The following is a 25,278-nucleotide window of genomic DNA, read 5'->3' as shown; positions in this document are numbered from 1 at the left end:
CTCATCTGTAAAATGGGGATTAAGACTGAGCCTCACATAGGAGAACCTGATTACCCTGTATCTTCCCCAGCGCTTAGAACAGTGCTTTGCACATAGTAAGCGCTTAACAAATACCAACATTATTATTATTATTATTATTATTATTAATTGGACTTATCCTGCCTCTATTGACTTTAAAATCTATTTCAGTGATGTTTCTTTTCTGGCAAAGCATTTTGAGTACTTTAGCTGATATCCACTCTTTCAAAATTCAATTATATATCCAAAAACAATTGTCAATTGCAGGATATTTTTTATTTTTTGAACATGAAAACTTGTCCTGCTGCTTTTATGTAATAAAAAATGAGTATGCAACAGAGTTGATGCAAACTTTCCCTGTCCATGACTAGCTAACAATCTAGAGAGGGACACTGACATTAATATAAATTATGAATATGGACATGGGGTAAATATCAAGAAATCAATAGTATGGTAAATATCAATCAGTCAACAGTATTTACTGACTGACTAATAAGCCATATAGGCCACTCTGCCACTCTCTCCACCTTCAAAGCCTAAATGAGGTTCCATCTCCTCCAAAAGCCTTCCCTTATTTTCCCTTTCTTTTCCCCAATTCCCCTCCCTTTGGTGTTGCAATGTCTGTGTATTTGGATAGGTAACCTTTGGGCTCTTGGCATTCTCTCACCCCAGCCCCACAGTACTTATGTAAATATCTGTAAATTATTTTTATTAATGTCAATCTCCTTCTTAAAAACCTCCAGTGGTTGCCTATCAACCTCCACACAAAACAAAAACTTCTCACTCTAGGCTTCAAGGCTCTCCATCACCTTGCCCCTTCCTACCTCTCCTCCCTTCTCTCTTTCTACCGCCCACCCCGCACGCTCTGCTCCTCTGCTGCCCACTTCCTCACCGTCCCTCGGTGTCGCCTATCCCGCTGTCGACCCCTGGGCCATCCTGGAATGTCCTGCCTCCTCACCTCTGCCAAACAAGTTCTCTTCCCCTCTTCAAATCCCTATTTAAAGCTCACCTCTTCCAAGAGGCCTTCCCAGACTGAGCTCCCTTTTTCCCTCTGCTCCCTCTACCTCCCTTCACCTCTCCACAGCTAAACCCTCTTCTCCCCCCTTTCCCTCTGCTCCTCCCCCTCTCCCGTCCCATCCCTTCATTCATTCATTCAATAGTATTTATTGAGCGCTTACTATATGCAAAGCACTGTACTAAGCGCTTGGAATGTACAAATTGGCAACAGATACAGTCCCTGCCCTTTGACAGGTTTACAGTCTAATCGGGGGGGACAGGCAGACAAGAACAGTGGCAATAAATAGAGGCAAAAGAAAGAACATCTCATAAAAACAATGGCAAATAAATAGAATCAAGGTGAAGTACATCTCATTAAACAAAATAAAATAAATAGGGTGGTGAAGATACATACAGTTGAGCAGACGAGTACAGTGCTGAGGGGGTGGGACGGGAGGGGGGAGGAGGAGAGAAGCGGGGAGAAGAGGGTTTAGCTGCGGAGAGATGAAGGGGAGGGTAGAGGGAGCAGAGGGAAAAAGGGGGGAGCTCAGTCTGGGAAGGCCTCTTGGAGGAGGTGAGCTTTAAATAGGGATTTGAAGAGGGGAAGAGAATTAGATTGACGGAGGTGAGGAGGGAGGGCATTCCAGGACCGTGGGAGGATGTAGCCCAGGTGTCGACAGCGGGATAGGCGAGACCGAAGGACGGTGAAGAGGTGGGCGGCAGAGCAGCGGAGCGTGCGGGGTGGGCGGTAGAAAGAGAGAAGGGAGGAGAGGGAGGAAGGGGCAATGTGATGGAGAGCCTTGAAGCCTAGAGTGAGGAGTTTTTGTTTTGAGCAGAGGTTGATAGGGTTTAAGAAGGGGAGTGACATGCCCAGAACGTTTCTGCAGGAAGATGAGCCGGGCAGTGGAGTGAAAAATAGACTGGAGCGGGGCGAGAGAGGAGGAAGGGAGATCAGAGAGAAGGCTGACACAGTAGTCTAGCCAGGATATAGGGAGAGACTGTAGTGGTAAGGTAGCTGATTGGGTGGAGAGGAAAGGGCAGATCTTGGCGATATTATAAAGGTGAGACCGGCAGGTCTTGGTAACGGATTGGATGTGTGGAGTGAATTAGAGAGACGAGGCAAAGATGACACCGAGATTGCGGGCCTCAGAGACGGGAAGGATGGTCGTACCATCCACGGTTATAGGGAAGTCTGGGAGACGACCGGGCTTGGGAGGGAAGATGAGGAGCTCAGTCTTGCTCATGTTGAGTTTTAGGTGGCGGGCAGACGTCCAGGTGGAAACATCCTGGAGGCAGGAGGAGATGCGAGCCTGAAGGGAGGGGGAGACGGGGCAGAGATGTAGATCTGCGTGTCATCTGCGTAGAGATGGTAGTCAAAGCCGTGAGTGCGAATGAGTTCACCAAAGGAGTGAGTGTAAATGGAAAACAGAGAGGGCCAATAACTGACCCCCGAGGAACTCCAACAGTACAAGATGGGAAGGGGAGGAGGCGCCTGCAAAGGAGACCAAGAATGACCGGCCAGAGAGATAAGAGGAGAACCAGGAGAGGACGGAGTCCGTGAAGCCAAGGTGAGATAAGGTGTGGAGCAGGAGGGGATGGTCGACAGTGTCAGAGGCAGCTGAGAGGTCAAGCAGGATTAGAATGGAGTAGGAGCCATTGGATTTGGCAAGAAGGAAGTCATGGGTGACCTTAGAGAGAGCAGTCTCAGTAGAGTGGAGGGGACGGATACCAGATTGGAGGGGGTCCAGAAGAGAATGGGAGTTAAGGAATTCTAAGTAGCGAGTGTAGACGACTCATTCTAGGATTTTGGAAAGGAAGGGTAGTAGGGAGATAGGGCGATAACTGGAAGAGGAAGTGGGGTCGAGAGAGGGTTTTTTTAGGATGGGGGAGACATGGGCATGTTTGAAGGCAGAGGGGAAGGAGCCATTGGAGATTGAGTGGTTAAAGATAGAAGTTAAGGAAGAGAGGAGGGCAGGGGCGATGATTTTTATAAGATGAGCGGGAATGGGGTCTGAGGCGCAGGTGGAGGGGGTGGCACTTGCGAGGATGGAGGAGATCTCCTCTGAGAACACTGCAGGGAAGGATGGGAAAGTAGGGGAGAGGGCTGGTTGGGGGGAGGAGAGAGGAGGAGGGGTGACTTTGGGGAGCTCAGACCTGATTGTGTAGATTTTTAGTAATGTTGGTATTTGTTAAATGCTTACTATGTGCACAGCACTGTTCTAAGCGCTGGGGTAGATACAGGGTGATCAGGTTGTCCCACGTGGGGCTCACAGTTTTATTCCCCATTTTACAGATGAGGTAAATTAGGCACAGAGAAGTTAAGTGACTTGCCCACAGTCACACAGCTGACAAGTGGCAGAACCGGGATTCGAACCCATCACCTCTCACTCCCAAGCCCAGGCTCTTTTCACTGAACCACACTGCTTCTCTGTGTGATGAAGTAGGTGGCCAGATCCTTGGGGGTGAGAGATGGGGGAGGGGGAGGAACAGGGGGCCTAAGGAGAGAGTTAAAGGTCCGGAACAGTTGGCCGGGGTGACGGGCATGGGTGTCAATGAAGGAGGAGAAGAAGTTTTGCCTGGCGGAGGAGAGGGCAGAGGTAAGGCAGAAAAGGATAAATTTAAAATGTATCCCTTCAGCACTATACTCGTCCACTCAACTGATATATCTTCATCACCCTATTTATTTTGCTTAATGAGATGTACCTCACCTTGATTCTATTTATTTGCTATTGTTTTAATGAGATGTTCTTCTCTTTGACTCTACTGCCTTTGTTTTTGTCTGTCTGTCTCCCCCGATTAGACTGTAAACCCGTCAGAGGGCAGGGACTGTATCTGTTGCCGATTTGTACATTCCAAGCGCTTAGTACAGAGCTCTGCACATAGTAAGCACTCAATAAATATAAATACTATTGATTAAATGAATGAATGTACCTCAGTTACCTCATCTGTAAAATGGGAATTGAGACAGTGAGCCCTTTGTGGAATAGGGACTGTGTCCAACCTGATTGACATGCCCATCCCAAAGCTTAGTACAGTACTTGGCACATAGCAATTGCTTAACAAATACCACAATTATTATTATTATTACTTGTCTACTGTGAGACCTTAAGCAAGTCACTTAACTTCTCTATGCCTCAGTTCCACCACACATAAAATAGGGATTCAACACCTGTTCTCCATCCTATTTAGACTGTGATCTCCAAGCGGGACAAGGGACTGAATTAAACCTTATTATTTTGTATCTACCCCAAGGATTAGAACAGTTGACACATAGTGAGTACTTAAAAAATACCATTGTCATGATCATAATAATCATTACTGTTGTTATTATTAGTAGTATTATTATAATAAGATTGCAAGATTGAGTGATTCCCATACTCTATGAGGATAGAAAATGGATGGGAATTGGGAGAATTAGAAGAAAGTGGGCTCTCATCAGAAGTTTAAATAATGCACCTTTTTTTTCTTCTCTTTCCCCATTCTGTCTAAATTTAGGAGCATTAAGTTCCATGGTTGGAGATCTGCAGGCAGAGGGATCAGATGATGATTCTTCTTGTGGGGAAGATGCTGTTGTCAAAGCCAATCCTGTGAATGATTCCAGGTGATAAATTTAGATAGAGACTATTAAACATCAAATTCTACAGTTAGGAACTTCAAAATACCTTGGTGGGCAGTGTGTAAACTGCTGTGTTTTTGTTTTCAATCACATAGTACTCTTCCTTAATTTTGGTGTTAGCTTCCATCTAATGGAGGCTGGTTTCAATCAGACTTTATATCTATGAAGATGATACAAGAAAGATAGGGACACAGTGCTGTATAGTGAGTAAAGCCCAAGTTTGGGAGCCAGAGGACGTGGGTTCTAATCCCAGCTCTACCACTTATCTGCTGAATGACCTTGGCCATGTCACTTCACTGCCTTGGTCATGGGTTCAAATCCCTGCTCTGCCACTTGTCAGCTGTGTGTCTGTGGGCAAGTCACATAATTTTTCTGTGCGTCAGTTACCTCATCTGTAAAATGGGAATTAAGACTGTGAGCCTCACATGGGACAACCTGATTACCCTGTATCTATCCCAGCGATTAGAACAGTGCTCTGCACATAGTAAGGGCTTAACAAATACCAACATTATTATTATTATTCCTTGTGCCTCAGTTTTCTCAACTGCAAAATGGGGATTCAATACCTCTTCTACTTTCTAGTTAGACTGTGAACCCCATTTGGGACAGGACTGTATCTTGCATGATTAACTTGTATCTTCCCTAACTCTTAGAACACTTAAGTATTTAGCAGAGATCATAAAAAAAGAAGTTGAATATATCTGTAAAGTAAGAGACAAATGTGGCAATAAGAATTTTTTAGAAGTAGCAAGTAGAAATAGTAGTCGGAAGAAATGCAGCCTATGAGCCTGGAAGCCAGAGGGGCTGGGTTGTAATCCTCACTCTGCCACTCCACTACTATGTGAGCTTGGGCAAGTCATTTAATTTATCTGTGCTTCAGTTTTCTAAATTGCAAAATGGAGGTTCAAAGCACATTCTCTTCCTACTTTGCAGTGAGTTCCATGTGAGACACAGACTGCATTAGGCCTAATTAGCATGTACTAATTAGCTAATTAGCATTAGCTCTGTGCTTAACAAATAGTAAACACATAAATATCATATGATAAAGAAAGGGGTCTAATGCACAAGAAAATCAATCATGGAGTTTACCTAGGATTTTCTGTGTTCGGATCACTGTACTAAGCACTTGAGAGAGTTACAATACAACAGAATTGGTAATCACATTCCTTTCATTCAGCAAGCTTTTATAATAAGAGAGGGATACAAACATTATTATACTCCCATAGCGTGGCGTAATGGAAAGAGCACAGGCTTGGGAGTCAGAGGTTGGAGGTTAAAATGCTGACTCTGCCGCTTGACAGCTGTGTGATTTTGGGCAAGTCACTTAACTTCTTTGTGCGTCAGTTACCTCATCTGTAAAATGGGTGTTAAGACTGTGAGCCCCACATGGATCAACATGATTACCTTGTATCTACCTCGGTGCTTAGAACAATGCTTGACACATAGTAAGCGCTCAACTAATACCATCATCATTAATATAAATAAATAACTCATGGTTAAGTAGATAAATATTGTGAGGCTGAGGGAGAAGTGAATAAAGGGAGCAAATCAGGGTTACTCAGAAGGGAGTAGGAGAAGACCACCTTGACCCCTTTCTCACCTTCCTTCTCTCCTCCCTGCCCACTCATCCACTGAGACTTCAACATCCACATGGATGTACCCAGTGACCCCTCTGCCGCCTACCTGCTATCACTCCTGGATTCTTTCAAACTCCTGCTCCACCACACCTCGCCCAATCACCAATTTGGTCACATCACACCACCAATCTCATCATCTCTCACCACTGCACTATCTCCACCTTCACCAACTCTCTCTGACCATAACATTCTCACCTGCCTCCTCTCTCATAATTCCTCCCCCTGCAAATCTGTATTACTCCCTCACAAAGACCTCTGCTCTCTTGACCCTATCCGTCTCTCCCAAAGCATCTCACCCTACCTTGCCTCCATATCCTCTCTTCCCACTCTCGATGATCGGTTTACTGCCCTCAACTCCACCCTCTCTACTCAACTCGTTCACTCCCCTTTCCATCCGCCGCTCTTGCTCCACTAACCCACAGCCCTGGACCTTTGTCTCTATCTGCGTCCTTCACTCTTATGCTCGAGCTGCTGAGCACTGCTAGCGAAGGTCTAAGCACCAAGCCAACCTTACTCACTTCAAATTTATCTTTTCCTGCCTTAATTCAGCCCTCTCCTCTACCAGGCGAAACTACTTTTCTTCCCTCATTGATGCCCATGTATATATATATATATGTTGGTATTTGTTAAGCGCTTACTATGTGCAGAGCACTGTTCTAAGCGCTGGGGTAAACATAGGGGAATCAGGTTGTCCCATGTGGGGCTCACAGTCTTAATCCCCATTTTACAGATGAGGGCACTGAGGCACAGAGAAGTTAAGTGACTTGCCCACAGTCACACAGCTGACACGTGGCAGAGCTGGGATTTGAACTCATGAGCCCTGACTCCAAAGCCCATGCTCTTTCCACTGCGCCATGCTGCTTCATGCCATGCCCATCACCCCTGTCAATTGTTCCTGACTTTTAACTCTCTCCTCAGGCCCCTTGTTCCTCCCCATCCCCCATCACTCACCCCCAACGATCTGGCCACCTACTTCATTACAAAAATTAACACAGTCAGGTCTGAGATCCCCAAAGTCACCCTCCCTCTTCTCCATCCCCCCGCTCTCAACCCTCTTCCCTACTTTTCCATCGTTCCCTGCAGTCTCCTCAGAGGAGACTCCTCCCTCCTCACAAGTGCTACCCCCTCCACCTGTGCTTCAGACCCCATTCCTGGCTCACCTTATAAAAACTATCACCCCTTCCCTCCTCCCCTCCTTAACTTCCACCTTTAACCACTCATTCTCCAATGGCTTCTTCCCCTTAGCCTTCAAACATGCCCATATCTCCCCCATCCTAAAAAAGCCGTCTCTCGACCCCACTTCCCCTTCCAGTTATCATACTTTCTCCCTCCTTCCTTTCCAAACTCCTAGATTGAGTCATCTATACTCGCTACCTTGAATTCCTCAACTCCAAGTTTCTCCTGGACCCCCTCCAGTGTGGTTTCCATCCCCTCCACTCCACCAAAACTGCCTTCTCAAAGGTCACCCATGACCTCCTTCTTGACAAATCCAATGGCTCCTACTCTATCCTAATCCTCCTTGACATCTCAGCTGCCTTTGACACTGTTGACCATCCCCTTCTCCTCCACACTTTATCTCACCTTGGCTTCACGGACTCCATCCTCTCCTGGTTCTCCTCTTATCTCTCTGGCCGTTCATTCTCCGACTCCTTCGTAGACTCCTCCTCCCCCTCCCATCCACTAACTGTATGGGTTCCTCAAGGTTCAGTTCTTGGCCCTCTTCTGTTCTCCATCTTTACTGTCTCGCTTGGTGAACTCATTCACTCCCGTGGCTTCAACTATCAACTCTATGCAGATGACACCCATATCTATATCTCCTCCCCTGTTCTCTCTTCCTCCAGTCTTGAATCTCCCTCTCCTTCCCTCTCTTCTCTTTCCCCTTCCCCTCCCCTCAGTACTGTGCACATTTGTATATATTATTTCTTACCTTATTTATTTTGTTAATGCGGTGTATATCTCCTTGATTCTATTCATCAATTTGCATAAATTATTTATTACCCTATTTATTCTGTTAATACGGTGTATATCTCCTTGATTCTATTCATCTTGATAATGTTGTCTTGTTTTGTTTTGTTCTGTTTTGCTCTGCTGTCTATCTCCCCCAATTAGTCAGTCTGTCATTGGGCAAGGATTGACTCTATCTGTTGCTGAACTGTATATTCCAAGCGTTTAGTACAGTGCTCTGCACATAGTAAGCACTCAGTAAATACTATTGAATGAATGAACGAAAAGAAGAAGAAATGATGGCTTAGTCAGAGCAGGTCTCCTGAAGGAGAAAAGCAGCGTGCCTCAGTGGAAAGAGCATGGGCTTGGGAGTCAGAGATCATGGGTTCAAATCCTGGTTCTGCCACTTGTCAGCTGTGTGACTGTAGGCAAGTCACTTAACTTCTATGTGCCTCAGTTCCCTCATCAGTAAAATGGTGACTCTGAGCCTCATGTGGGACAACCTGATTATCCTGTATCTACCCCAGCGCTTAGAACAGTGCTCTGCACATAGTAAGTGCTTAACAAATACCAACATTATTATGTACCTTCACTAAGGCTTTGAAGTTTGGGAGAGTCAATCTGTCATCCAGGCCGTCAGTAGTATTTATTGAGCACTTACTATGTGCAGACCACTGTGCTGAAAGCTTGGGAGGGTACAGAATAACAATATAACAGAAACTTCCCCAGCTCACAACGAGCTTACAGTCTAGAGAGGGAGACAGGCATTAATATAAATAAGTAAATTACAGATATGTACATAAGTGCTGTGGGACTGGGAGGGAAGATAAATAAAGGGAACAAGACAGGGCCATGCCAAAGGGAGTTGAAGAAGAAGAAAAGAGTGCTTAGTCAGGGAGGACCTTTTGGAAGAGGTGTGTCTTCAGTGAGGCTCTGAAGGAATGGGGAGAGTTACTGCCTGTCGGTTATGAGGAGGGAAGAGCATTCCAGGCCAGAGGCAGGACATGGGCAAGAAGTTGGCAGCAAAATAGATGAGATCAAGGTTCAGGAAGAAATGCAGACTGGATTGTAGTAGAAGAGTAACAAAGTGAAGTAGGAGGGTGTATGGTGATTAACTGGTTTAAAGCCAATGGTGAAGAGTTTCTGTTTGACACAGAGGTTTTCGAGGAATGAAGAAACGTGGTCTGCACTTTTTGTAGAAAAACGATCTGGTAGCAGAGTGAAGTGTGGACTGGAGTGAGAAGAGACAGGAGGGAGGGAGGTTAGCAAGGAAGTTCATAGAGGGAAGCAGCGTGGCTCAGTGGAAAGAGCACGGGCTTTGGAGTCAGGGCTCATGAGTTCGAATCTCAGCTCTGCCACTTGTCGCCTGTGTGACTGTGGGCAAGTCACTTCACTTCTCTGCGCCTCAGTTCCCTCATCTGTAAAAGGGGGATTAAGACTGTGCGCCCCACGTGGGACAACCTGATTCCCCTATGTCTACCCCAGTGCTTAGAACAGTGCTCGGCACATAGTAAGCGCTTAACAAATCCCAACATTATTATTATTATAGAGAATTCCAGGCAGGATAGATAAGTGCTTGGATTAATGTGGGTGTAATTTGGATGGAGAGGAAAGGGCAGATATGAGCCATGATATGAAGGTTGAACCGACAGGATTAGGAACAGATTGAATATGTGGGTTGAATGAAAGAGATGAGTCAAAGATAACACGAAAGTTATGGGCTTGGGAGATGGAAAGGATGGAGGTGCTGTCTTCAGGGATGGGAAAATCAAGGGAGGACAAGTTTTGAATGGGAAGATAAGGAGTTCTGTTTGTGACATGTCGGCAGGACTTCCAAGGAGAGATGTCTTAAAGGCAGGAGGAAATGTGAGAGTGCAGAGAGGGAGCGAGATCAGGGCTGAAGATGAAGATTTGGGAATCCGCTGTATAGATGTGGTAGTTGAACCCATGGAAGCAATGACTTCTCCCAGGGACCGTCCACTCCTCTCTCTGAATTCCTGAAGATTTCATAATTTTAGTGGCCAAAAAGATATGGACGCCCTAAAAAGGTTACCCTTGCCTGCTCAATACTTACCTATTCCTATTCCCCTAATTCTCCTCTTTCTGAGTTGGCTTTCAAGAGAAAGTCTCTTACCTGAAATAGTCGTTAGGATCAGAAACTGAGTCAGTTAAGAGCTATATTATCATTGAGGATTTTAAAAGGCAGAACTATAGCAAGAGGTGGTAAATTTGAATTGCTTAGTTCAGTGTTCTGCGTTACATTACATTACATTACATTTAATGCAGTACATAAACACTTTATTGAAGCAATCAGTAAACATCACTGATTAGTTGATTCAACTCACAGAGGACTGCATGTTGTCTGGATTTTTCCCAACAGTATTCAACCACTTGAATGCAGAACTGTACAAAGTATTGTATGAGTGAATGAGTCACTGCTGGAAATTGGTAGTGAAAAATGTCAGAGGAAGACTTGGCAAGGGAATTCAATTTAGTAGACAAGAAAGTGCTCAAGGCAAGGACCCTTGTTTCCTGGGTGGCCATGGGGGCTTATTAAGGAAACCAGAGGAGTTAAGAGAATACCAAATAGAAACTCTTCACCACTGGTCTTAAGACTCCTGAAGAGCAGCATGGCTTAGTGGAAAGAGCACAGGCTTGGGAGGAAGAGTTCGAATCTCGACTCTGCTCCTTGTCAGCTGTGTGACTTTGGGCAAGTCACTTCACTTCTCTTTGCTTCAGTTACCTCATCTGTAAAATGGGGATTAAGATTGTGAGTCCCACATGGGACAACCTAATTACCTTTTATCTACCTCAGTGCTTAGAACAGTACTTGGTTCTTAAAGAGTGCTTAACAAATACCATCACTGCTATTATTATTAAGGCACTCAAATCAGCTCGCACCTTCCTACAACTACCTATGGCCTATTCCTATAGCTTCAACTACCATCTCTATGTAGATAATTCCCAAATTATCATTTCTAGCCCTAACCTCTCTCCTTCCCTGCAGTCTCACATTTCCTTCTTCCTTCAGGATATCTATACTTGAATGTCCTGCTGATACTCAAACTTAACATGTCCAAAACTGAACTTCTTATTTTCCCCTCCAAACCCTTGTTCTCCCTTTGTCTTTTCCCATCACTGAAATTAATTAACTAATGTACTTTTTAAGCACTTACTTTATGCCAAGCATTCTTCTAAGCTCCGGGTAGATATAAGTTTATCTGGTTAGATACTGTCCATATCCTATATGGGGCTCACATTCTTAATCCACCCATTTTATAGATGAGGTAACTGAGGCCCAGAGAAATGAAGTGATTTGCCCAAGATCACACAGCAGATATGTGGCACAGCCAGTATTAGAACCCAAGTTCTTCTAACTTCCAGGTCCATATCACTATCTTCCCTCACAAAACGTAATCATGGCATTGTTCTGAACTCATCTCTCTATCTCAACCGATATATTCAATCTATCAAAAAATCCTATCTGTTCTACTCTCACAACACTGTTAAAATCCAAACTTTCTTCCCGTCCAACTGCTATCACATAAATCCAAGCAGATATTTGATTACTGAATCATCCTTCTTGCTTTTCTGTGCCTTCTGTCTCTCCCCATTCCAGTCTATACTTCAGTCTGCTGCCAGCATCATTTTTCTACAAAAGTTTTTAGTCCATTTTTCCCCACTCCTCGGGAACCTCCAGTGGTTGTCCATCCACTTCCACATCAAATGGAAACTTCTTATCATTGGCTTTAAAGCACTCAATCACTTTGCCCCATCCTACCTAACATCACTGTTCTCCTACTACAGTCCTGCTTCACAGATCTTTTTTTAAAAACAGTTTAGTCCACTGGCAACTCCAACTCTCAAAAACTCTTCTTAGGTTGTCTACCAACTCTGTTGTATTGTACTCTCTCAAGCACTAAGTTCAGTACTCTGCACACATTAAGTATTCAATAATTTCTACTGATGATGCTTGATGAACCTTGAATATATGCTCACTTATATCTGGCTATACTCTGTCAGCCAATCAGTGCAATTTATTAATGTTTATAAGGTGTATAGCATTGTACCAAGCACTTGTGAGAATACAGTGCAGTGCAGTGGAGTTGCTAGACATGATCCTTGCTTTCAAAGAGTTTACCGATTAGTTTTCCAATTAGTTGGAAAGCAGTCACTAAAATGAAATCCAGAGAGAAGAAATAGCAGAGTGTAAGGATATGTACTCAAGGGCAGTGTGACTGAATCAAGGAGTGAAAATCTAAGTGCTTAGTTGACATGGACCCAAATGCATGGGTGATGCAGTAGGGAAGGAGAGTAGAGTAGGAAAGTGAGAGGTTAGTCAGGAAAGGCTTCATGGAATAAATATGTTTACAGGAGGGCCTTGAAATTGGGAAATGAGGTGGTTTAGTGAATATGAGAATGGAGGGGGTTCCAAAGGCCAAAGCAAGGAATCAATGTCAAAAAAGACAAGATCAAGGCACTGTAGAGTAGGTTGGTTTTAGAGTTAAGAATGGGCTTTATTGGCACAGAAGAGAGGTTCTAATCCCAACTCCACTTCTTGTCAACTGTGTGACTTTGGGCAAGTCAATTAACTTCTCTGTGCCTCAGTTACCTCATCTGGAAAATGGTGATTAAGACTGTGAGCCCCACGTGGGACCTGATTACCCCGTATCTAGCCAGCACTTAGAACAGTGCTCGGCACATAGTAAGTGCTCAACAAATACCAACATTATTATTATTATTATTATCATTATTATTATTTGCTGCGAAGAACAGAGCTGATTGAGTGACTTGAAATCAGTAGTAATGAGTTTCTGCTGATGCAACTGTAGTTGAGTAACTATTGGAGATTTTTGAGGAATGGGTAGATATTTGTAGAACAGTATTTTGGAAAAAAATTAATGTACCAGTTAGTGGAAAGAGCCCGGACTTCGGAGTCAGAGGTCATGGGTTCGACTCCCGGCTCTGCCTCTTGTCAGCTGTGTGACTGGGGGCAAGTCACTTCACTTCTCTGTGCCTCAGTTACCTCATCTGTAAAATGGGGATTAAGACTGTGAGCCCTACGTGGCACAACCTGATTCCCCCGTGTCTACCTCAGCGCTGAGAACAGTGCTCTGCACATAGTAAGCGCTTAACAAATACCAACATTATTATTAGAGAAGCAGCATGGCTCAGTGGAAAGAGCACGGGCTTGGGAGTCAGAGGTCATAAGTTCGAATCCCGCTCTGCCACTTGTCAGCTGTGTGACTGTGGGCAAGTCATACCAACATTATTATTAGAGAAGCAGCATGGCTCAGTGGAAAGAGCACGGGCTTGGGAGTCAGAGGTCATGAGTTCGAATCCCGCTCTGCCACTTGTCAGCTGTGTGACTGTGGGCAAGTCACTTAACTTCTCTGGGCCTCAGTTACCTCATCTGTAAAATGGGGATTAACTGTAAGCCTCACGTGGGACAACCTGATTACCCTGTATCTACCCCAGCGCTTAGAACAGTGCTCGGCACATTATTAAACATTATTATTATTTTAATTAATTAATATTAACTAATTATATTCTATTATTATTTTTTAAATTAATTAATATTAACTAATTATATTTTATTATTAATTTTTAATTAATTATATTAATTAATATTAACTAATTAATATTATTAATATTTAAATTAATTAATTAATTTAACATTATTAAATTAAGAACTAGAGAGGAAAAAGGCTAGAGGTAGGGAAGTCAGTGAAGAGGGAGATAGAAGCAGAATATGACAAATGCTGGGGTCAGTGTGGTAATACTTAAAGGATCACTCCCTAAAAACCTCCATTGGTTGCTGAACTATTTCTCCATCAGGTGGAAACTTACCATTGGCTTTAAGACAGTCAATCAGCTTGCCCCCTCTATTTTACCTTTCTTCTGTTCCATTACCTCCCAGCCTGCACCCTTTACTCCTCTAACACAGCTTACTCTCTGTACCTTGATTTTGTTTACGCTGCCTCCAGCCCCTTGCCCATATCCCTCTTTGGACCTGGAGCTCACACCTCCTTCACATCTGACAGTCCACCACTCTCCCCTTCTTCAAATCTATTGAAAATGTATCTCTTCAAAGAGGTCTTCATCACATCATCATCATCATCATCAGTGGCATTATTGTGAGCTACTATATGCAGAGCACAGTACTAAGCACTTGGGACCATATGATACTTACTTCCTCACTCTATTTGCCCTCCCTTTGGCATTACTTATCTACTTGGGTCTGTACCTCTTAGGTACTTCTATATCCACCCCTCCCCCAGCCCCACAGGCCTATGTACTCTACTACCCTATTTGTATTTAAATATATTCGCCCCTGTAGACAGTGAGCTCCTTGAGATTAGTGATCTGGTTTATCAATTCTGCTGTATTCTCCCAAGTGGTTAGTGTGGGACTGTACACACAGTTTGTTCTCAGTAAATCCCATTAATTGATTGATTGATTATGTAACAGTGATGGAGTTTTCACTGAGCCCTTCACACTCTTGCACTCCTTATTCTTGATTCTGTAGTCAGAAGATAGCAAGGAGTAGAAAATCTGCAGTAATGTATTTACATAAAAAAGCTGTAAGTTTGCAAAATGGTTTCTCAGTGGTTACCCACAATTGGCTACCTCAAATTTGAAATGAAAAAAGCACCCCATACCAGAAAAAGTCATGACTGTACTTATCAGAGCACTAATTCTGTATCTTTGCCTTTCAGGTTAAGTATCAGTGACAGTGACAGTTTGGGCTCTTGTCTGCCAAATCAAGAACACGCTCCCACTTATAAACTGCTTCCTGCTAGCCAGGTATTTGCTGACTGGGTTAACAATAAGATCACTTTTTCTTTGCATAGAAAAACTTTCATAAATGGTTTTGTAGTTTAAGGCATCAAAAAAGTGCAAAAGTGTACTAATAATTACTAATAATAATAATTGTGGTTCATTCATTCAGTGGTATTTATTGAGCATTTATGTGTGCAAAGCACTGTACTAATCACTTGTGGTATTTGTGGTATTTATTAAGCACTTCCTAGGTGTCAAGCCCTATTCTTGGGGAAGCAACATGGCTCAGTGGAAAGACCCTGAGCTTGGGAGTCAGAGGTCATGGGTTCGAATCCCAACTCTGCCACTTGTCAGCTGTGTGACTGTGGGCAAGTCACTTAACTTCTCTGTGCCTCAGTTACCTCATTTGTAAAATGGGGATGAAGACTGTGAGCCTCATGTGGGACAATCTGATTACCCTGTATCTACCCCAGCGCTTACAACAGTGCCTTGCACATAGTAAGCGCTTAACAAATACCAACATTATTATACTAAGTTTTCTTGTAGACAATTATTCTTCCCTTCTCCTAAGTCTTATTGAAGGCATATCTCCTTCAGGAGGCCTTCCCTCATTAAGCCCAACGTTCTTTCTCCTACTCCCTTCCACATTGCCTTGACTTCCTCCTTTTATTCATCCCCTCATCCCAGTCCCACAGCATTTATGTACATATGTGTAATTTTATTAATTTAATGTCTGGATCCCCATCTAGAATGTAAGCTCATTGTGGGTAGGGAATGTGTCTGTTATATTATACTCTCCCAAGTGCTTAGTCCAGTGCTATGCAAACAGTAAACAGTAAATACAGTTGACTGACTGACTGTAGATACAACATAATCAGGTCAAACACAGTTCCACTGTCACCCATGTGACACAGCAACTGGCTTTTTATGGCTTATAATTTAAGGGAGAGGTTTAATAGGCAGCTATTCCCTGTTTTACAGATGAGGAAACTTAGGGACAGAGAAGTGCCAAAGATCACACAACAGGCAAGTGACAGAACGGGTATTGGAATCCAGGACCTCTTATTCCTAGGCCCATACTCTTTCTATTAAGCTATGCTACTTCCCGGCAACAGAAAATTTAGACGTCTTCCCCAAAAAGCCTCTATATCACTTTTATTCTTGTCCTAAACAAAGCGTTCTGTAATTCTTCCAGGAATTTAAGAGGAAGAGTCCAGAACCATGTAATATACCTGAAAAAGTCCTCAAGAAAGGAACATATGACAAGGTGAGGAGGGTTGGCTTTAGATTTGTGCTGTTGAAAAGAAAGCTACTGTATCATTGGCAATTTATGAGACCGGCTGATCCCAGATTACAGTCACCCCTGCCATTCTCTCACCTTTCCAACCTTCCCCCCACCCTCTCATCAGCAGAGGGTAAAGAGGTTAGCTACAGTGCTGTTTTCAAATATTCTGCCTTCACCGCATACACCTTTTACCTTCTCATCTTTGCAGCCGTTTTGTCTAACCTTAACGCAAAGAATATTTAGCACAATCAATCAGTTAATCGTATTTATTCAGTGCTTACTCTATGCAGAACACTGTACTAAGCACTTGGAAGAGTACAAAATCACAGAGTTGGTAGAAACAGTCCATGCTCCTAACAAGCTTACAGTCTAGAGGAGGAGACAGACATTAATATAAATAAGAAAATTACAGATAAATACATAAGTGCTGTGAGACTTGTCAGTGGCAGTGAATAAAAGGAATAAATCAGGGTGACATGGAAGGGAGCGGGAGAAGAGGAAATGAGGGCTTAACTAGCAAAGGCCTCTTGGAGGAGATGTGCCTTCAATAAGGCTTTAAAGCAGGGAGAGTCATTAGTTTGTTGGATTTGAGGAGGAAAAGTGTTCCAGCCAGAAGCAGAACATGGACAAATGATCGGCAATGAGTTAGATGAGATTGAGGTATAGGGAGTAAATTAGCATTAGAGTAGTAAAGTGTGAGGGCTGGGCTGTAGTAATAGGAGAGCAGCAAGGTGAGATAGGAGGGGGCAAGGCAATTGAGTGCTTTAAAGCCAATGATAAGGAGTTTTCCTTCAAGGCAGAGTTGGATCGGCAAACATTGGAGGCTCCAGAGGACCTGGATTGAACATTTTTGTGGAAAATGCAGAGTGAAGAATGGACTAAAGTGTGGAGCGAGGGGAGGAAGGGAGGTCAGCAAGGAGACTGAAACAATTATCAAGGGATAAGTGCTTGTATTAATGTGTAGTAGTATGGATGGAAAGTAAAGGGCAGATTTAGCCATGTTTATTAATTCATTCACTCATTCACTCTACTGTATTTATTAAGTACTTATTGTGTGCAGAGCATTGTACTAAGTGCTTGGGAAGGTACAATACAACAATAAACAGTGACAGTCCCCGCCACAACTAGTTCACAATTAGAGCAAGGGAGGCAGATGTCAATTCAAATAAACAGACATTAATACAAATAAATAAAATTAAAGATATATAGGTAAGTGCTGTGGGGCTGGAATTTAGGGAGAAGAGCAAAGAGAATAAATCAGTAGGATGTAGATGGGAGTGGGAGATGAGAAATGGGACTTAGTGAGAGGAGGCCTCCTGGAGATGTACCTTCAATAAGGCTTTGAAGTTGGGGAAAGTAATTGTCTATTGGATTGAGAAGGGCAGGCTTTCCAGGCAGGATGTAGGCCAGGGGTCAGCTGTGAGACAGATGAGATTGAGGCACTGTAGAAGGTTAGCATCAAAGGAGCAAAGAATGCAGGCTGGGTTGTAGAAGGGAGGAGAGGTAGGAGGGGGTAAAGTAATGAGTTCTTTATAGCCAACAATAAGGAGTTTTTGTTTGATATGGAAGTGGAAGGGGAACCACTGGATATTTATGAGGAGTGGGGTGACATGTTCCTACTCTTTCTGTAGAAAGATGATCCAGGCAGCAGAATGAAGTGTGCACTGAAGTGGGGAGAGGCAGAAAGTTGGGAGGAAAGCAAGGAGGCTGATGCAGTAATCCAGGGGGCATAGGTTGAGTAATCATAGTAACATGGTTGCAGTTTGGATGGAGAGGAAAAGGCAGATTTTAGCAATGTTGTGAATGTGGGACCTAGAGGATTTGGTGACGGATTGAATGTGAGGGTTGAATGAGAGAGAGAAGTCAAGGGTAATACCAAGGTTACGGGCTTGTGATACAGGAAGGATAGTGGTGCTGTCTAAAGTGATAGTAAAATCAAGGAAAGGACAGGATTTGGGTGGGAAGAGAAGGAACTCTATTTTGGACATGTTAAGTTTGAGGTGACAGGAGGACATCCAAGTAGAGATGTCTTGAAGGAAGGAGGAGATACAAGCCTGGAAAGAGTGAGAGAGATCAGGGGAGATGTAGATTTGGGTAACATCTGCAAAGAGATGGTAGTTGAAGCCATGGGAGCGATTGAGTTCTCCAAGGGAAAGAGTGTAGATGGAGAATAGAAAGAGACAGAGAACTGAATGTCAAGCAACCCCCACAATTATGGGGTGGGAGGCAGAGGAGAAGCCCATGAAGGAAACTGAGAATGAACAGCCAGAGAGATAGGAGGAGAACGAGGAGAGGACAGAATCAGTGAAGCCAAGGTTGGTTAGCCTTGGCTTTCCAGGAGAAGGGGATGATCATAGTGTTGAAGGCAGCTGAGAAGTTGAGGAGGATTAGGATGGAGTAGAATCTGTTGGATTTGGCAAGAAGGAGATCACTGGTAACCTCTGAGAGGACGGTTTCTATGGAGTGAAGGGAATACAAGCCAGATTGGAGGAGGTCCTGGAGATAATTGGAGGAGCGGAATTTGAAACAGCGAGTATAAACGACCTCACTCAAGGAGTTTGGAAAGGTATGGTAGGAGGGATATAGGGCAATAACTGAGGTCAAAGGAAAGAGTTTTAGGATAAGGGAGACATGGGCATGTTTGAAGGCAGTGGGGAAAAAGCCACTGGAGAGTGAAGAGTTAAAGATGGCTGTTAGGGAAGAAGGGAAGGAGGGGGCCTAAGTATAGGTGTGAAGGAATGGGGTTCAACATGCATGCGAAGGGGGTGGTATTGAGAGAAGGCAGAGATCTCCTCTGGAGATACTGCTGGGCAGAATGGTAAAGTTGAAGCGGGGGGCAAGAAGGGGGAAGGACTGAGGAGGGGCATTTATGAATGTTTTGAATGTTGAACCAACAAGATTTAGTGATAGACTGAATATGTGGGTTGAATAAGAGAGAGAAGCCAAGGGTGCAACCAAGGTTTCAGGTGTGTGAAAGGAAGGATGATGGTACTATTTACAGTGATGGGAAAGTCAAGGAGAAGACAGAGTTTGTATGGGAAGATAGGATTTCTGTTTTTGACATGTTAAGTTTGAGGTGACTGGAGAACATCCAAGTAGAGATATCTTGAAGGCAGGAAGAAATGAGAGACTGCAGAAAGGAGAGAGAGAGCTCTCCGTCACCTTGCCCCTTCTTACCTCACTTCCTTTATACATCCCAGCACACACACTTCACTCCTGTGCTGCTGCCTTTCTCATTGTGCCTCGATCTTGCCTGTCTCGCCACCATCCCATGGCCCTCGTCCTACCTCTGGCCTGGAATGAATGTTCTCCCTCCTCAAATCCACCAAACAATCTCACTTCTCCCCTTTAAAACCCTACTAAAGGTGCACCCCCTCCAAGAGGCCTTCTCAGCTCTCCCTCCATTCCGCATCACCTCGCGTTCCCTTTGCTCTTTCTCCAACCCCACAGCACATATATATATATATATATATTTATATTTTATTTATATTGATGAATGTATACTTGTTTTGATATCTGTCTCCGCCCCGCTAGATTTAAGTCCGTTGTGGGCAGGGATTGTCTCTCTTTACTGCTGTATTGAACTTCCCAAGGTACAGTGCTCTGCACATAGTAAGCTGTTAATAATTATGAGTGAATGAATGAGATAGAGTGAGAGAAAGAAAGAGAGAGAGAACAGGGCTGGAGATGTAAATTTGGGAATCATTTGTATAGAAGTGGTAGTTGAAGACATTAAAATGTATGAGTTCTCCAAGGGAGTAGGTGAGGCTGGGGAAGAGAAGGCGACCCAGAACTGAGTCTTGAAGGACTCTGACAGTAAGGGGGTGGGAGGCAGAGATGGAACCCGCAAAAGAGACTGCTTGGGGAAATAATGTAACCTTCCCTCTACAATCAAATTGATTCCCTCACTATCACCCTCTCTATTGAACTCAATTCAGTCACTCCCCTATCCCTTTACCCCTCTCACACCACTAACCCATAGCCCTGGATCACCTCGTCTGCTTTCTTCACTACTGTGCACGAGCCACAAAGCACTTATGGTAGAAATCCAAATATTAGGTCAGTCTTGCCTGATTTATCTCTGCCCTCTCCTTATCCCGACATTATTGCTCCATCTTAATTGACTCACAGGCCCATTCCCTTCACCAGGTGTTTCAGATGTTTAACTTTTTCCTCAAACCCTCTGCCCTCCTGTCTCACCCATCTCTTGTCCCCAGTAACCTGGGCACAAATTTTACTGAGAAATTGAAATCACCAGAAGACCAGATGAGATCTTCCTAAAGTCTTTTTTGTGGTGGGGAAGTGTGTGTTGGGGGTGGGGTCGGGGCATGGGAGGTGGTGGTCTTTGTTAAACTCTTACTATATGCCAGACACTGTTCTAAACACTGGGATAGATACAAGCTAATCAGATGGCCATGCTGCTTCTCTTCCTTGCTAATCTCCAATTTCTCCCTCGCCTTCCAACACACTCATCCTTGAACTTCATCCAGCTTTATCAGCAGTATCTCAAGAGGAGATTTCCTGCCTTCTCTCAAAATCCACCTCATCCCCCTTGCCATCAACCCCAACCCTTTGCACCTTATCAAAATGCTTTCCCCTCCCTTCTTTCCTCCCTGACTGCCAACTTCAGAAGCAGCATGGCTTAATGGAAAGAGCACAGGCTTGGGAGTCAGTGTCATTGGTTCTAATCCCAGCTCCCAAGGTCTGCTCTGTGACCTTTGGCAAGTCCCTTAACTTCTCTGTGCCTTAGTGACCTCATCTGTAAAATGGGGATTAAAAATGTGAGCCCCACATGGGACAACCTGATTACCCTGTATCTACCCCAGTGCTTAGAACAGTGCTTGGCACAGAGTAAAGGCTTAACAAATATCATAATAATTAATAATAATAATTTATCTTCACCTGTTCACTATCCAGTGGCTCCTTCCTCAATGCTTTCCTTCCTACCATCCTCTCCAAATATCTTGAGCAAGTTGTCTACAACAGCTGTCTCCACTTTCACTCCTCCAGTTCTCTCCTTGACCCCCTTTAGTCTGGCTTCTGCCCCCTTCATTCCACTAAAACCACTCTCTCAGTGGTCACAAATGACTTCCTTTTTGTCCTAGGTCTTAATCCTCCTCAACCTGTCAGCTGCCTTCAACACTTGACCACCTCCTTCTTCTGGAAACATTATCCAATCTTGTCTTTTCGGACACTCTTCTCTGCTGGTTCTCCTGTCTCTCTGACAGTTCCTTCTTAGTCTCTTTCTCAGGCTCCTTTCCTACCTCCCACCATCTAACTGTGGGGATCCCTTAAGGCCAAGTTCTGGGGCCCCTTCCCTGTCCCCTGGAGAACTCATTCACTTCAACTACCATACAAGTACAACTATATTGATGATTCCCAAATCTACCTCTCCAGCCCTTAAAATCTAAAATGTGAGGTGAACATTCCTCTTCTTCTTCCTTCAACTGAGAGCCCAATATGGCACAGGGATAGGATCCATTCTGATTATCTTGTGTCTACCACAATACTTTGCACTGTATCTGGCACATAGTAAGCACTTAACAAGACTTACTAAAATATAAAAAATTGTGAAGGGAGTTGTTTGAGGGAGAAGGGAGGGTGGTAACCCTGCCTGATGTTCCTCCACTACATTTCCAAATCCACCCTCACCTCTTAACAGAACTCACTGCCCTAATCCAAGCACTTGTAATGTCCCTGATTGACTAACTACATTATTTTCCTTTCTGACTCCTTGCCTCTTGTGTCTCCCCACTTCAGTCCTTTCTTAACTTTCCTCAACTTGACCATTTTGGATTAGACACTGTTCTGAAGATAGTTTTGTTTATGTTTGGAATTTGATTCTAAAAGAATTCTATCAGTACATTTTATACTATTGCTGATTATGTTGTCCTTTATACATTGTATGATACCTTTGACTGTCAGTCTCATCAATCTCGCCTCTGATCACTTCCCCATTTTGTTTCCCTCACCTGGGGCTCCCTACACTTTATTATCTGACAGAATAAAATTACATCTCCAAGAGGACTTCTCTGATTGACCCCACATTGCCCCACCTTATTCATCCTCCCCTCTGCATCCTGGGTCTGCAACCTTAAGAACCAGTTACTCACCCCACCTCCAGCCCCACAGCAGTTATGTACATATCCTATACTCTGCTTGCTTCCGATGTCTGTAATTCGTGGCTTAGTGAGAAGCACCTAGCTCAGTGGATAGAACTTGGGAGTCAGAAAGATCTGGGTTCTAATCCCACCTCTGCTTTTTCACTTTAGGCAAGTCATTTAACTTCTCTGGATCTCAGTTACCTCGTCTGTAAAATGGGGATTAAGAGTGTAAACTCCATGTGGGACAGGGACTGTGTCCAAAGTGATTATCTTTGTATGATCCCCAGCACTTAGAACAATGCTTGGCATTCTAAATGCTTAACAATAATTATTATTATTATTATTGTTGTTTATTTTAATGCTTGTCTCCCTGACTAGATTGTAAACTTCTTGTGGGTAGGATTTATGCCACCAAGTCGCTTGTATCGATCTCTCCCAAATATCTTCTTATTATAGTGCTGTGCACACAGTAAGCACTCAATAAATACCCTTGATTGAATGATTAATTTATTTCAGTTCTATCCAACTGATTATTTCTCATTATTCCTACCATTTAGAAAAGAAATCCTCAGTCTGTCTCTGAAATCTCACTTTGGGCAATAATGGGATGGGGCTATATGGTTCCCCAAATAGTAAGCACCTCGGGCAGTTAAAGGAAGTAAATGAATAAGAGTGGAATACTACCAATCTTCCAAGACTCCCAAGATTACAAAGAGAATTGCCTTATCTACAAATGTGGCAAGAGTTTGAAAATTGTTCCTAACTATATTTAATCACATAAAAAAAGATTAGGCAAACTGTAATAGATCTTTTTCCCATCTTATCATTAATCATTTACTCAGGCTTACACTGATGAACTGGTGGAACTTCATAAGAGATTGATGGCCCTTCGGGAGCGCAACATACTTCAGCAGGTGAATGATCTTTTTAAATTCAATAATGTATTTAAGGCTCATTAAATGGAGGATTAGAGATGAGTGTGATATGTTGGAAATTCTTTTATTTTCCTTTAAAGGAGAAAAATTCTACTTTTCTCTATAAAGCCTTGAGCCCCATGTAGTAATAGTAGTGATAACTGTGGAATTTGTTAAGCGTTTACTATGTGCCAGACACTATTCTAAGCACTGGGTGGATAGAAGAAAATTGGGTTGGACAGTAACCCTGACCCACCTGGGACTCACGGTCTTAGTCCCCATTGTACAGATGAAGTCAGTGAAACCTAGAGAAGTTAAGTGATTTGACCAAGATCACACAGGAGACACATGGCTGAGCCAGTATTAGAACCCAAGTCCTTCTGATTCCCAAGCCCATGCTCAATCCACTAAGCCTTGCTGCTACTGTAATAGACTGTTCAACCTAAGTATCTTTTATTTACCCCTGCACTTAGTACAATGTCTGACACAAAGTGAGCACTTAATACCATTAGAAAAAAGATTGGTGCTGAGATTGGTGTTCTAAAGGCTGAAAGATCAAGTGTGACTGCAGAAATTATCACAGCTCAATGGCCATTCCAGGACTTTTTCTTTTACTGTTGCTAAGTGCCAGCTCAATTCCAATTTACTTCCAACACTGTTCACATTTTGACTGTTCCAAATTTAGTGTTAAACCTGACAATAATTTATGTCTTTTTTCATTTGTTCTATTCAGTATTTGTCTGAATTCATGACTGTTTGGGTATATTATTTTTGTTGTACTATTAAGCATTTACCTGGTGCTGCCACTATTCTAAGCACAGGATAGACAGAAGCTTAATAATAAAAATACATTCCTGTCCCACCAAGTGTTCACCATATAAATGAAGGAAGACATGCATATAGGAAATGGGAATAAAGTGCCAGAAACAAAGTGAAATTTAGAAATTCAATAGTTAATTAAATTTAAATTAATTAATAGGAAAGCTCTTTCAAAGGATCAATTTCAGAATTCTCACCACTTCCAAAAACAGTCTTGGGTAAGCTTCAGCCTCATTCCCTCAGTGTCCTTCAAATAAGGAGAGACAGCCCTTGCCAACAAACAATCTCTCACATATCCTAAAACTCCCAGTTTTATGGAAATTCCCAAAAGAAAATATTTCCTCATTAACTTGCTGTCTTAATGGATTTTCATCCTTTTATTTATGTCTCCTCCTTTGTCTTTTCAGATTGTTAATCTCATTGAAGAAACTGGCCATTTTAATGTGACCAACACAACTTTTGACTTTGATCTTTTTTCTCTGGATGAGACAACCATCCGAAAGCTGCAGGGCTATCTGGATACAGTAGCAATATGACACTTCAATGTAAAAGTGGGTTGTCTCTAAAATTGAAAATAAAATTTCCCAAAATACTGAACCAGATTCCAGAAGTTCCTTTTAAGTTTGCTTTTTCTGGAACCCAGCACTGCCACAAAAGGCATCTCAATACTTGAAAATACACAGCCAGTTACAAATACCAATATTTTGAGCCTGTACTTCCTACTGAATATTCAAGGGTATTTGGACATAGATACTGATCAAAATGAAAATGTACTCCGTAGTGCACAAAATTAAATATTTGTTCTTACTTTTAGAACTAATCATTGTAAAAATTACATTTTCAGGTAATAAGGTTATTCCAGAAAATGTAGAATTTGCAAGTAATCTATTAACTGATCCTGAGATTAGTGTGTCTTTGGAAACTAACTTTACTGCCATCCAGAAAATTATTTTTGCAGCAAATTTGATTTTGTCAACCTTCTGGCTGAGGTTCGTCAAGATCCTAGGTTGGTTGCTCTGGAATATATAGGGGTCTATTATCTACTGTGGGAGAAATGTGTACCAAGCACTTTAGAAAATACAGTAGTTAGTAGATGATCTCATCTCTCAAGACGCTTTCAATCAGTTCTGTGAAGAGCACAGATTCCACCACTTGTCTTCTG

The 25,278-nt window shown here is 43.1% G+C and overlaps 1 protein-coding gene across 3 annotated transcripts in view; it reads left to right on the top strand.

Annotated features, from left to right (window-relative positions):
• Positions 1-24,713, top strand: part of LOC114808748 (protein ENL-like) — a 104,629-nt gene extending 79,916 nt beyond the window's left edge. For all 3 annotated transcript variants that reach the window (XM_029056577.2, XM_029056574.2, XM_029056575.2), the window contains 5 exons: positions 4,510-4,615; positions 14,931-15,018; positions 16,190-16,261; positions 23,226-23,297; positions 24,524-24,713. In XM_029056577.2, the coding sequence (XP_028912410.1) occupies positions 4,510-4,615; positions 14,931-15,018; positions 16,190-16,261; positions 23,226-23,297; positions 24,524-24,652 (467 nt within the window). In that variant the 3' untranslated portion in view covers positions 24,653-24,713. The remainder of the gene's footprint in view (positions 1-4,509; positions 4,616-14,930; positions 15,019-16,189; positions 16,262-23,225; positions 23,298-24,523) is intronic.
• The last annotated feature ends 565 nt before the right edge of the window (positions 24,714-25,278 follow it).

This window comes from Ornithorhynchus anatinus, chromosome Y5 (genome assembly GCF_004115215.2).
Source record: "Ornithorhynchus anatinus isolate Pmale09 chromosome Y5, mOrnAna1.pri.v4, whole genome shotgun sequence".
Lineage (NCBI taxonomy): Eukaryota > Metazoa > Chordata > Mammalia > Monotremata > Ornithorhynchidae > Ornithorhynchus > Ornithorhynchus anatinus.
This window is presented reverse-complemented; position numbering and strand designations above follow the sequence as displayed.